Raw genomic sequence first — 13,277 nt, 5'->3', positions numbered from 1 at the left:
CATTTTAGGTAGAATTAAACAAGTTTGGTTACACAATGATTTATTAGTATACAAAGCATCATATCATTCAATGTGGCCACCTTTGGCGGCAATGACACGTTCCAACCGAGGTCGGAAACTCTTACAGGCCTTCCTGACGTAGTCCTTCTTCATGGACGCCCATGCTCGGTTCACAGAGGCTTTCAGCTCATTTGTGTTACTGTGGCGGGTCTTACAGGCCCTTGCCTCAATATGCGCCCACACACTGAAATCAAGGGGGTTCAAATCTGGCGACTGTCTTTGGGGCAGAAGCTCATGTTAGTTTCTAACCAGTTCTGCACAATTTTGGCGGTGTGTGCGGGTTCGCCGTCCTGCTGGAACACGTAATCTGCTTTCTTGGTAATCTTTTTAACCCATGGAAGAACTTTAGTGTCCAAAATGTCTTTGTAAACAGCGGAGGTTAGCCTGTATCCCTGTTCAAACCACACCGGGGGCATCTTCTCCCCATTGAATGCTACGACCCCAAGCATCATGACAGATGCTGGATGCTTGGTGGTTGACACTCTCTTGTGGTTTGAGACATCATTCCCAAAGCTTACGACCCGGTCGTTCTGCCTGTTGCAGACTGGATCGACAGTGAATGTTTTCTCATCGGAGAAAATGCGGATACGATTCCCGTGGCTCTTTAAGTCATTCAACAGGCGGGTGCTCCTCTCCAGATGTTTATGAATCATTGCAGCACTCAGGAGGGATTTCTTGGAACGTCTTAGACTCTTTCCTCCCATGCTCTTGACCACCCTGGACACTGTGGATACAGAAATCTTCATCTTTTGTGCCAGTCTTGTAATTTTCAGCTCAGGATCATTTTCAAAGGCATTTTTGATGGTTCCACGCCTAATTTTTTGAGGCCTTCCTGATCGAGGTCGATCCTTGAGGGTCTCCGAGTTATTCAGACGTTGGGCAACACGATAGACAGTCATTCTACTGACGTTTAGTAGCTTTGCAATGTCAGTTTGTTTGCGACCCGCGCGCAGCAAAACGGAGATTTCATTTCTTTTTCCTTCCATTGGGTTGTACTTATAATTTAGGATTTTCTCAGGCGTCAATATTGTATCTGCAATATATAAGTATTAATTAGACGTACTCAAATGTTAGTTACAATCAATAATAATACATGAATTTATAAAAATAAAAATGTAACAGGACTTATTCAAAACCCGGTGTATATATATATATATATATATATATATATATATATATATAATTTATATAATCGGAAAAACAACACCTTTTATTTATTAGTACACAATTTTTGTTTTTATTATTTTTTAAGACATGTTATTATATATTTTTTTCTCCTTAGTCTGACAGCTGTTTCGAAGGGTAAAAAGACAAACGGTTGTTTTAATTATAGCATACCGAATCTTCATTTTTTACCGTTCTCTTCAGAGACAATTAGAATCAAATTAATTACAGTCAAAATTTGTTTTTTAAAAAACTCACATGGGGATGGAATTTTTTTATCGAGGTTGCCATCTTTAAAAATTTTTCCATGGGATTTTTATATATCTATATTTTCTTTTTGTTAGCCTTATTTTCGTATTTTTTTGGTTTTTTAATTTCTTTCAATTTATGTATCTAATATCCATTATGTTAATTCTGCATTCTTATTTTGTTTCTTCTTTTATTACGTTTGATTTATTATTTACGAAATTATTAAATTAATTTTTTTAACTTCTTCTTAAGCTAGTAATTTTTTCTTATTTTTAATTACGTTTGATTTATTATTTACGAAATTATTTAATTAATTTTTAACTTCTTCTTAAGCTAGTAATTTTTTAGTTAATGACTGAATAAATAAGAAACAAAGAATTGATAGAGTTAATTCCCTTTAATCACAAAATCAGAAAAGACCGTAAACTTGACACTAAAAATTATAAATTGGAAACAACGAAAATAATTAACAAAAAAACATAATATAAGAATAAGAAATAATAAATATGTACATAATGATAACCATTTTAGCCTAATAATAAAATAAATACGAGAAAAAAAAAAAACAATAACAGGAAAAAATATGTATAGACGGCCAAAAAAATAAAATGAAACGTAAACACCCAAGAGATACGAAAAAAAAATTACTAGCTTAAGAAGAAGTTAAAAATTAATTAAATAATTTCGTAAATAATAAATCAAACGTAATTAAAAATAAGAAAAAATTACTAGCTTAAGAAGAAGTTAAAAAAATTAATTTAATAATTTCGTAAATAATAAATCAAACGTAATAAAAGAAGAAACAAAATAAGAATGCAGAATTAACATAATGGATATTAGATACATAAATTGAAAGAAATTAAAAAACCAAAAAAATACGAAAATAAGGCTAACAAAAAGAAAATATAGATATATAAAAATCCCATGGAAAAATTTTTAAAGATGGCAACCTCGATAAAAAAATTCCATCCCCATGTGAGTTTTTTAAAAAACAAATTTTGACTGTAATTAATTTGATTCTAATTGTCTCTGAAGAGAACGGTAAAAAATGAAGATTCGGTATGCTATAATTAAAACAACCGTTTGTCTTTTTACCCTTCGAAACAGCTGTCAGACTAAGGAGAAAAAAATATATAATAACATGTCTTAAAAAATAATAAAAACAAAAATTGTGTACTAATAAATAAAAGGTGTTGTTTTTCCGATTATATAAATTATATTGCTCTGAATTCTCATCGAGCTAAACCGAAGTCAATATTGGTACAATTATCAATAAAATACCATTTAAAAGGTATTAAAATTGATTGTTAAAAAAATACATATATATATATATATATATATATATATATATATATATATATATATATATATATACTAATTATGCATTATATAAGAATAATTTACTCGACAAAAGGAAATGTACACTTCAGTCTAATATAACTATCAATGTTTATATTAATCCCCACAAAATGAAAATACTCGATACGACGACAATAGGATGTACAGCTTAATCAAGAAGCATAAATGCATTAATACATCTAAAACCAAGCTCCTATCCTTACATCATCGACGCTCTGATTCCCATCTGGCATCATTTGAAATGGATGGTTCTCGTCTTCGGGAGACTCCATGTTTTGACAAGCTTCTGTGTTTGACCTTTATTCCTGATCTGAAATGGAACACGTACATCAAGTCTGTTGCTAAGGTCGCTGGGAAAATGATGCAATTCTCTATCTATATAAAAGCCAAGTACGTCCAAGGATGGAGTACTGCTGTCACATCTGGACAAGAGCTGCTAAAAACAGCCTATCCTGCCTTGACAGAGTACAAAATAGACTTCGTGGCTTAGTGGGGTGCCATTTTCTCTTCCCTGCAACCTCTCTCCCACAGAAGACGTTGCGAGCCTGTCTTTCTTTTATCGTTATTTCCATGGCAAGTGCTCGTCTGAGCTTCAATCTCTCATACCCCCATCGCCAATCTATCACAATAAACACCCGTCTAGCTGAAACCACTGTCAATAATTTTCCCCATCTGTACCTAAATAAAAACGTAGATTTCATGAACAAAGCTTCTTTCTTAGAAGTGCACGCCTGTGGAACACTCTTCCGCTTGCCTGTTTCTCACCTGACTACAACTTGGTTGTCTTCAAGTCCAATATAAACAAATTCCTGCCTGATGAATCGCTCCCTTAAGTAAGATACTTTATCAAATCTCCAATACTAACGATTACTACGACATTATCGCATTGATTACTGTACACGCAATAAGCCTCATCCCCTAATTCCGGGCCTTGATAAGTGATTACCTCTATGTAAAAAAAAAAAAAATGAAAACTGTAAACGAAAATTTATTTTTCGACAGAATATCTCAAACAAAGAATGCGTTTCAAAGAATGCGAAATTCTTCTCTTCAGAAACACAAATATGTAAGTAAATTTATACATATAGCAAAGCTAGAAATTTGCTGGTTTTAGCATTGTATGAAATTACATTATATGACAGTGGTAACAAATGCAAAAAAAAAAATATATATATATTTGTAAAATATTTATAAAATATTATAAAATATTTGCAGAATCTTTATAAAAAAACAAAACAAAATGTGTATTTTAGTGAGGTCAGGAAACGAAAAAAAAAATCTATATACATTCGGAATCTCCATGGAAAGTAAATTTTACATGCAAATCTTTGTTTTCAGTTTTTAATTATACTTTATATATATATATATATATATATATATATATATATATATATATATATATATATATATATATATGTGTGTGTGTGTGTGTGGGTGTATATATATATGTGTGTGGGTGTATATATATATATATATATATATATATATATATATTGTAGTCATCGACATACAGTCCTGTTTCGTTGTATCACAGCTCATCAGTGCCGCTAGACTAGCATCCCTCCCAAGCCAACGATTGAATCTAGAACCGTCGTGTTGACAGTCGGCAGTTCTCCCACTCGACCACAGATGAGACGCCCGCAAATAACTCGTCGGAATTTCTATTTAAATAGAAATCCGCCACCACTTTTACAGTGCTCAAACCGCCTGTTTGTAAACAAACAAACAACGAGCTTCGCATTTTTCAGCCAATTAAGTAGCGGGTGGGATTATTTACGACAGTGCTCTACCCAAAGAAGAGGGCTTAAAATATATTTGTAGTCATCGACATACAGTCCTGTTTCGTTGTATCACAACTCATCAGTGCCGCTAGACTAGCATCCCTCCCAAGCCAAGGATGGAATATATATATATATATATATATATATATATATATATATATATATATATATATATATATATATGTGTGTTAATAAAGCCAGATATGACTTCTGCTGCCCGAGTGTGAATCTCTCGACTAGCGTTAATCGTGACACCCTGCACTGATGATTCCCGAAGGATAAACCATTAGTCTCTGTAGGTATTTAATAATTATTATAGTAAATAATGTCAGCCCCTTTAAGAAACTTATTTCTTATAGTTGAGCACTCTCAGCTGTGATAAAGTCGGTCAACCTAGTTCATATGGGCAAATCGTCATATAATGATTGGATCACTCTTACTGACATTAAAATCATTTAATGAGAATAAATGTTTAATATCAGCCGTATATCTCGCGGTTGACGGTAGCCGAGTGGTTCGGGTCCTTGCTAATAAAGCAAGACATGCCTTCTTTTTCCGAGGTTGGAGTCTCTCGACTGGCGTTAATCGTGGCACTTTGCACTGATGATTCCCGAAAGGATGAAACACTAGTGTCTGTACGTATTTAATAATAATAATAATAATAATAATAATAATAATAATAATATATATATATATATATGTGTGTGTGTGTGTGTGTGTGTGTGTGTGTGCGTATGTGTGCGTGTGTGTGTGTGTGTGTGTGGTGATGAGCGGAGAGCACATTCAGCACCTAGAATTCCTTAATGGTCACCCATGGTGACAACGTGATTATACCGGTTCTCGCCAGATCACCGAAGTCAAGCAACATACAGCCTAACTAGTACCAAATGGGTGACCATTTGGGAATTATAGGCGCTGTATATGCTCAACGCTCATCTCGACATTGCATACCAGCCGTCCTGACGACTGGTATGCAATGGTATAACTCAGGAGAGGCGTGGTTGGAGACTACGCAATTTTTGCCACACAAATTTCACCCTTACACTTCGTATCCATAGTCTGTCAATACTGAAGGAAGCCACGACGATATATATATATATATATATATATATATATATATATATATATATATATATATATATATATGTATATATATATGTATATATGTATATATATGCATATATATATATGTATAGTAATTTATAAAATATATATGGCGATTAAGCTACACTGAATATTCGGCGTTTGATCCACTCTAGGATTCGTCAGGCTTATGCGCGAATTCTGTGGTTTTTTTTATCGTTTTTATATAGTCCTCTTCTGTTGAGGATTTTAGTTAGCCAATCAGCTTTCTAGTATCCACCGCGCCCCTTCCTATCAGCCAATGGGCATGCATTTTATCGAACAAAGGATCTGTTTTAAAACAAGTTTAGTGGTTTAAGGCAGACATTTTCTTTTTTTTATATATATAAATATACATATGTGTACATACATATATGCACATATATATACATATAATATATGCATACATATATGTGTGATCGTTTATGTATATTAATGTTTATTTAATTTATTTATTTGTTTATTTTCTATTGTTTTTGTTAGTTTTAAAACTATTTTGTATCGCTATCCTAGAGTAAATTTTATTTTGTGAACACAGTTATTTGCTATTTCTCTTCTACAGTTTAATAAAATGTAGAAAAATCAGTTCTAATAAATAACAATAACCAATGGATAAAAAATAAAATGAAAAATTCGTTTGATTTGAACTAGTTTTAAAACAGATCCTTTGTTCGATAAAATGCATGCCCATTGGCTGATAGGAAGGGGCGCGGTGGATACTAGAAGGCTGATTGGCTAACTAAAATCCTCAACAGAAGAGGACCATATAAAAACGATAAAGAACCACAAAACTGGCGCATAAGCCTGATGAGTCCTAGAGTGGATGAAACGCCGAATATTCAGTGTAGCTTAATCGCCATATATATTTTATAAATTACTAACTAGCTCTACCTACGTATTGAGCACTTTTGAAGTAAATACTTAAAGTTTACGCATAAATCTATACTTTTGTATATTAATTTTATGTGAGTAAATGGAGTATATATATATATATATATATATATATATATATATATATATATATATATATATATATATATATATGCCAAATGCAAAGGCGCATAATCAGATTTCACCTGTGATTGGCAGTTTTACTTCCTTACAATTAACAGGCAATTGTCTCCAGCGCTTCCTCATATCTGTCTATTGATCTATCTATCTTAGCCCATTCATTCTTGTTTATAAGTGTCATATCACCTTGGTTGATATAGAAATACTCGTCTCCTGTGTCTCCTCCGTACCCTCCATGATACTGGCGAGAACGAATGAGAGACAGAATGACCGAATTAATCACAGAACCGTAGTAAATGTCTCCTCCCTCTACTTCTTACTTGGTTATTTCTAGCGTATTCCGAATCATTTCAGTGACTTTTCTTTTCTGGTATAAGAGGTGGTGTCATCTTCATGCCCTGATTAGCAACACGCTAAGCAACTGTTGTCTTCCAGCCTCGTCAATCGCCCGAGCATAACCAGCCTTCATCTACAATCCTGGTGCACTATCAATACAAAATAATACCATTTTCATTGTAGATTTCTAGAAATTAATGGCAGGATGCCCGGCATTGCCCGGTCGTAAGATACGCTTAAATATAATATTTTTTAAAATTTATTATTATAGACAATTCTCTATCGATTATTATATTGAACCTAATATATAGAAGTGAAATCAAATCTAAATATATATATATATATATATATATATATATATATATATATATATATATATGACTTGGGTGCCATCAGCTAGAATCGAAACCCTCATTCTTTTAGCCTTTGAACTACGCCTATACGCAGAACTGCAGACTATCAACACAATAGTTGTAGGTTCAATCCCGGGCTAGGAAAGGTGCTAGTCTAGCCGTACTGATGAGATGTTATACAACGAAACAGTGCTGTATGTGGATGACTCTCTCTCTCTCTCTTTCCTTCTCTCTGTCTCTGTCATATATATATATATATATATATATATATATATATATAACTTTACTATTGATAATACATATTCGTTTACTTAAAAGGTTCTCAAAACCTGCGAATTATGTACTTTCCTAACATTACTAATGTGATATTTTTGGTATTGATTTTAATTTTGACTAAAATAAGATTTTTTATTATAGGAATTCAACGATTTGTTACTGGCATTCAACGAATTATTTCATTAACCATTTTTACACGTTGTAGTATATCTTTCATGTTGGTCTCTTGGTCTTACTGGATTCCAGGACAATAATTTATCTAGTCTGGTGGAGTATCCAGCTTCGTTCTTATACTTGAGGTAATATCACTGTGAGAAGGTGCACCATTCCTCAGAAAAGTTGTGGAGTAGCCGTAGTGAGGAGATCTTATTTGGGCAGCGAATACTATGTGATTTTGAATATTTGGTCAGAGTTTACTTCTATGGAAAAAGTATCCTCATGCCAGATTGTTCTGACAAATCCCTCTACAGAGAGACCTTAGACACTCGAGGACAGTGTCTAGTAGGCATTCAAGTTCTCCCTCGTAGGCATTTAAGTTATCCCCAGTATGAATTCAAATATAACGTTAAGAATGGGCATATTCCACTCGTAATCTACGAACTAAACTTCTTTCCTTCTTCTGCATATAGGTATGTCTTCAATATTTTAACGAGTAGATGGTTTTACTCATTTTGTTGGATTTCGGATTTTTACGTCTTTCCAGATCGTTTTTAAAATTACCTTTACTTTTTGAACTAACGAAAAAAAATCTATACGTTTTTCTCTGGTGATTTGTTTGGGTTTTGCCATTCAATGCAACACGTGTAAGACGCAGTAATTTGAACAAAATGATTATGAATTAAGTGTATATTTCTGTGGTTTTCAAATTTTTAATAAAGTTATGTATGCTCTGAAAGTGTAAATTCATTTTCATTGAGCTTAATAACCTGTTGCAATTTTAAAATAGCCTTAATGAATATATACATTATAAACGTTTATTTGTTTTAAGGAAGACACACGCACATATATATATATATATATATATATATATATATATATATATATATATATAGTTTTGAAAATATTAAGTGGAAGTTTCTCCAGAGCTCTTTCAGCTATCATCTCATCAGGAGACAATCGATAGCGTACAAATATATATTATGTCGAAAATAAAGAGTTCTAATGGGGAACTTATTAAATGTGCCAAAAGTACGGGGACACTAAAATAAATTTATTAACGTTTAAAAAACGATTAAAATATTGGCACAACGAGGGAGAAAAAAAAAAAAACGGGAGAAAAGATTCAAAGCTCCCCAAAGAGAAACAATGCGTTGGATGTTTCCTTTTGCCGACACAAAGAAGGTTGACGCACCGCAATAGAGACAAGCTCCAAAATCTTTAAATAGTTCTTGGAGTCCGCTTTATGTAGCACCTCGAACCATTCTATTTTATATCTATCGGCGCAGCACGGGTTGTCAACCAAATGCTGGCCAATAGCAGAGTCCAAGGCTGCAGAAGGAGGGAGACCACCAGATCCCATCCTCCCTTGTCTGATCTTCAATGGAACATGCTGGTAGTTTGCCTTACATCCAAAATAGCAATATTGTATATCAATTTAAATGCCAGTGCGATGCTGGTTATGTTGGGCGAACATCCTTGCACCTTTTGACTCGTATAAACCAGTATGTTCTATCGAAGATCAGACAATAATAATAAGAGCAGAACATGTAAGGATCAGGGCGGTACCATTAATAAGAGAAATAGGCGCAAGGAAATAGTGCATAAATGCGAGATAAAACCGGCAATACTAAGATTTATCTGGGGGGCCACGGGAACTATGTTTAAGGACAGATACAGAAACCACGTAGTATCCTTTAAAAAGGAACCTGAGATAGAATAGTTATGTGTCCTTTTCGCAACCATATTCAAGTGTTTTCATGAGTTTCATCTTTTGTCATCTTTATGAATCGTTCGCACTGTTTTCCCTTCTTATCCATTGTCTCTTTGTTCTCTGTCTTTTTAATTTTTGTAGTGTCTCGTGATGCGGTGATTAGCCTTTCTGTATTCTGCGTTATGTATATTTAAAATTCTCTTTCTGTGTGATTCACACAGTCTTTTATGCAAACCAGTCCACTTCCCCAGTCTTTCCTTTTCACGTAGAGTCGGCCAGTGTCATCCTTTGGGTGTAGTGGATTATGCATGGTCATAAGTTTCCGGTCGGAATGCCTCAGTTCATCTTCAGTTAAGACCAACGTAAGGCGGGACAAATACCGTAACCAGGAGCCGGAGACATCGTATTCCATATCATAACCTAAAAAAAAACCCGTATCTCTTGGTTCTACTGTATCTTACTAGTTATATTACCGATGGTTGTGTCTTTTACCTTTTTTAAGGTTTCTAAAATATAGTTTCATTTCTTAGGAGTTTCTTGTTTTTAAATGTTTTTTCCCTTTTAATTCTGTTGTTTTGATGGTGTCTGCTTCCAAAGTTCCCAAATATCTGTAGGTGTCATAATCGTCTAGCGTCCTCATCTCCACTTGGTTGGATAGTTCTAAACATTATGTTGCCTCTAGTTTTTCCTCTTTTATAACTTGCATTACACTTAGATATCTTGGATGAAGATTCTGGTTGTGTTTATTATCATCTCTAGTTCCTTTTTAATTCTTACTAAAAGTTCCAGTTCGTCCATATACATTAGATGGTTGATTATTTCATCTGTATTAGTTAACTTGCATGTGGCTTGGCACTTTCATTAGTATGTCGTTAAAGGACATCATGGCTATAATGAACAGTAGTGATGATAGGGAATCTATTTGTAATATAACTCTTTGTATTTCTCTCTCAGTTATGTATTGTCATTCAGCTGTTAATTCAAGTTTTTATTTTTCATTGCCTTTTTAAAATTAAATTTTAATTAAATTAATAATCTTGTCTGATCTTGCTCATCCTCAAGCATTCAATTATCAATGCTTTCGGTCCTTTTCTGTGTTATTTTGGATCAATGTAGTTCTACCTTTTATCACCTATTCTTTTGTCTGCTTAGTAGATAAACTTTTTTAGGTTTTAGAATAAGCCTTTCACCCGGAGTAGTTATATTTTTGAACCAGTATGCGTGTATTCCGTCGTAATTTATTGCATATTATTATTATTATTATTATTATTATTATTATTATTATTATTATTATTATTATTATTATTATTATTATTATTATTGTTTTATCATTATTATTATCATTATTATTATTATTTTATCATTATTATTATTATTATTATTATTATAATTATCATTTGATTATTATCATTATTATTATTATTATTATTTTATCATTATTATTATCATTATTATTATTATTTTATCATTATTATCATCATTATTATTATTATAATTATCATTTGATTATTATCATTATTATTATTATTTTATCATTATTATTATCATTATTATTATTATCATTTGATTATTATCATTATTATTATATTGTTATTATTATTATTATTATTTTATTATTATTATTATTAGAATTATCATTTGATTATTATCATTATTATTATTATTATTTTATCATTATTATTATCATTATTATTATCATTATAATTATCGTTTGATTATTATCATCATTATTATATTGTTATTATTATTGTTTTATTATTATTATTATATAATTATTATTATTATGTTATTATTATTATAATTATTATTATATTATTATTATTATTATTATATTATTATTATTATTATTATTATTATTTTATTATTTTTATTATTATTATTATATTATTATATTATTATTATTATTTTTATTATCATTATTATTTTTTTATTATTATTATTATTATATTATTATTATTATTATTATTATTATTATTATTATTATTATTATTATTATTATCATCATTATTATTATTATTATTAACTGGACTTATGTTAAGGATAGATGAAGATAAAATCTATGTTATTTGAGACATCCGTAACTATTTAAATCAGATTTTCATTAATGTAGCCTCATAGACATTATAATTATTTAAACTGAGTCAAAATAAGTCTAGAAAATAAGTATATATACGGCTATGGCCAAGATCGCCCGAAAACTAGTGGGATCATTCTACTGCTCCAGTAGATATCTCACTGTCAACGCAACCCTCTATCTGGACAAGAGCCAGGTGTGTCCTAAAATGGGGTACTGTTGCCACATCTGGACAGAAACATCTCGGCGCATCCTATCCTACCTTGACAGAGTTCAAAACCGGCTTCGAAATCTAGTAGGTGATGCACTTTTTTCTTTCTTGTAACCACTTTCCCACAGAAGAGACGTTGCAATCCTGTCTCTGCTCTATCGCTATTTTCATGACAAGTGCTCGTCTGAGCTCCAATCTGTCGCTTTCTTACCAAATTTTCACAAAAGTACTCATCTAATTACAACCGCTATCAACAATTTACTCCACTCTCTATCTGTGCTTAAATCTAAATACAGATTCTAGGACAAAGCTTCTTTCCTAGAACTGCACGTCTTTTTTTCCAGCCGACAACAAGCCTAATGGAAACAAGTTCTTATTGAATCATCTCCTTAAATAATCCCAATTCTACCCAATTTACACCGTTAACGATTACTACACAACCACATTAAATTCATTAGCCTTTATCCTTGAGTGGCTTAGAGACTTGTTAAGTGGTGATTCCGTTGTAAAAAACAAACAAACAAACAAACCATGTGATCATAAAAGCCTCATTTCATAAAAAATGAAATCCTAGAATAAATTCTTAATCCGTTAAAATATATAATTAAAACGATTTTTTATTACTACACTAATATTTTTTGTGTATATTTCCATTTATCTATAGGTATACTAAACTCGAGTTAATTGTTTCATTGGTATGTTTTTCCTATGTATCATAATCACGTAAAATATTTAAATATTCATCAATTTTGGGATTGAGTTAAGTTTTAAAAAAACAACTTTCATTTAAATTACTTTTTCTTTTTAAAGGAACTGGGGGCGGGTAGCATCGGACTTTTATTTTATTGGGCAGAGATAACTTCATCATTCCAAGACACCCGGAGAGGACACAGATGAATTGTCATCATCTTTTTTAGTAAAAAAAATTAAGGGAATATCTACACCTATTAAAGCTTTTAATTAACATATTCATTAGTGTTTGGACGATTAATCAGAATCGGAGACATTGGAACATTTTTTAGGTAACGGAATCGTTATCGGAATCGGAGAAATTTGAGCTTATTTTCCGATGCCATAAACGATTCTTTTAATTGTCTTTTTTATTTGATCTTGTTTTACACCAAGTATTCCACTTTTTCTATTCATATTTATTAGTTTTAAACAAGTAGTAAAACTAAAATCGATAGACTATCCCCCACAGGTGTATTTTTACGCTTAAGAAAATATCTGAATGTTTAACATGTGTGTGTGTGTGTTTTACTGTAATCGATAAAAATAACAACTCCATAATTAAATATTTAAAGATTTATAAAGAATCGTAATCAGGCAAAATATTAGAATTAGCCCATCACTAATATTTATGTATCTATTTAGCTCTCTTATATATTATGAATGCCCCTTTAAGAAATTC

General features: G+C 31.7%; 1 protein-coding gene across 1 annotated transcript; it reads right to left on the bottom strand.

Annotated features, from left to right (window-relative positions):
- Nucleotides 1-260: 260 nt before the first annotated feature.
- Nucleotides 261-1,046, bottom strand: LOC145281895 (uncharacterized). The gene has a single exon (XM_080132224.1). The coding sequence runs from the start codon at nt 1,044-1,046 to the stop codon at nt 261-263; it is 786 nt and encodes a 261-aa protein (XP_079988350.1).
- Nucleotides 1,047-13,277: the final 12,231 nt, after the last annotated feature.

Source organism: Euprymna scolopes, chromosome 1 (assembly GCF_053919585.1).
Source record: "Euprymna scolopes isolate OS-2025 chromosome 1, ASM5391958v1, whole genome shotgun sequence".
In the NCBI taxonomy this organism is placed as follows: domain Eukaryota; kingdom Metazoa; phylum Mollusca; class Cephalopoda; order Sepiida; family Sepiolidae; genus Euprymna; species Euprymna scolopes.
Note: the sequence above shows the minus strand (reverse complement) of the source record. Positions and strands in the feature narration are given on the sequence as shown.

Bases quoted from the DNA above. Each gene is read 5' to 3' on its own strand.
- LOC145281895 (XM_080132224.1), bottom strand. From the start codon at position 1,046: ATGGAAGGAAAAAGAAATGAAATCTCCGTTTTGCTGCGCGCGGGTCGC.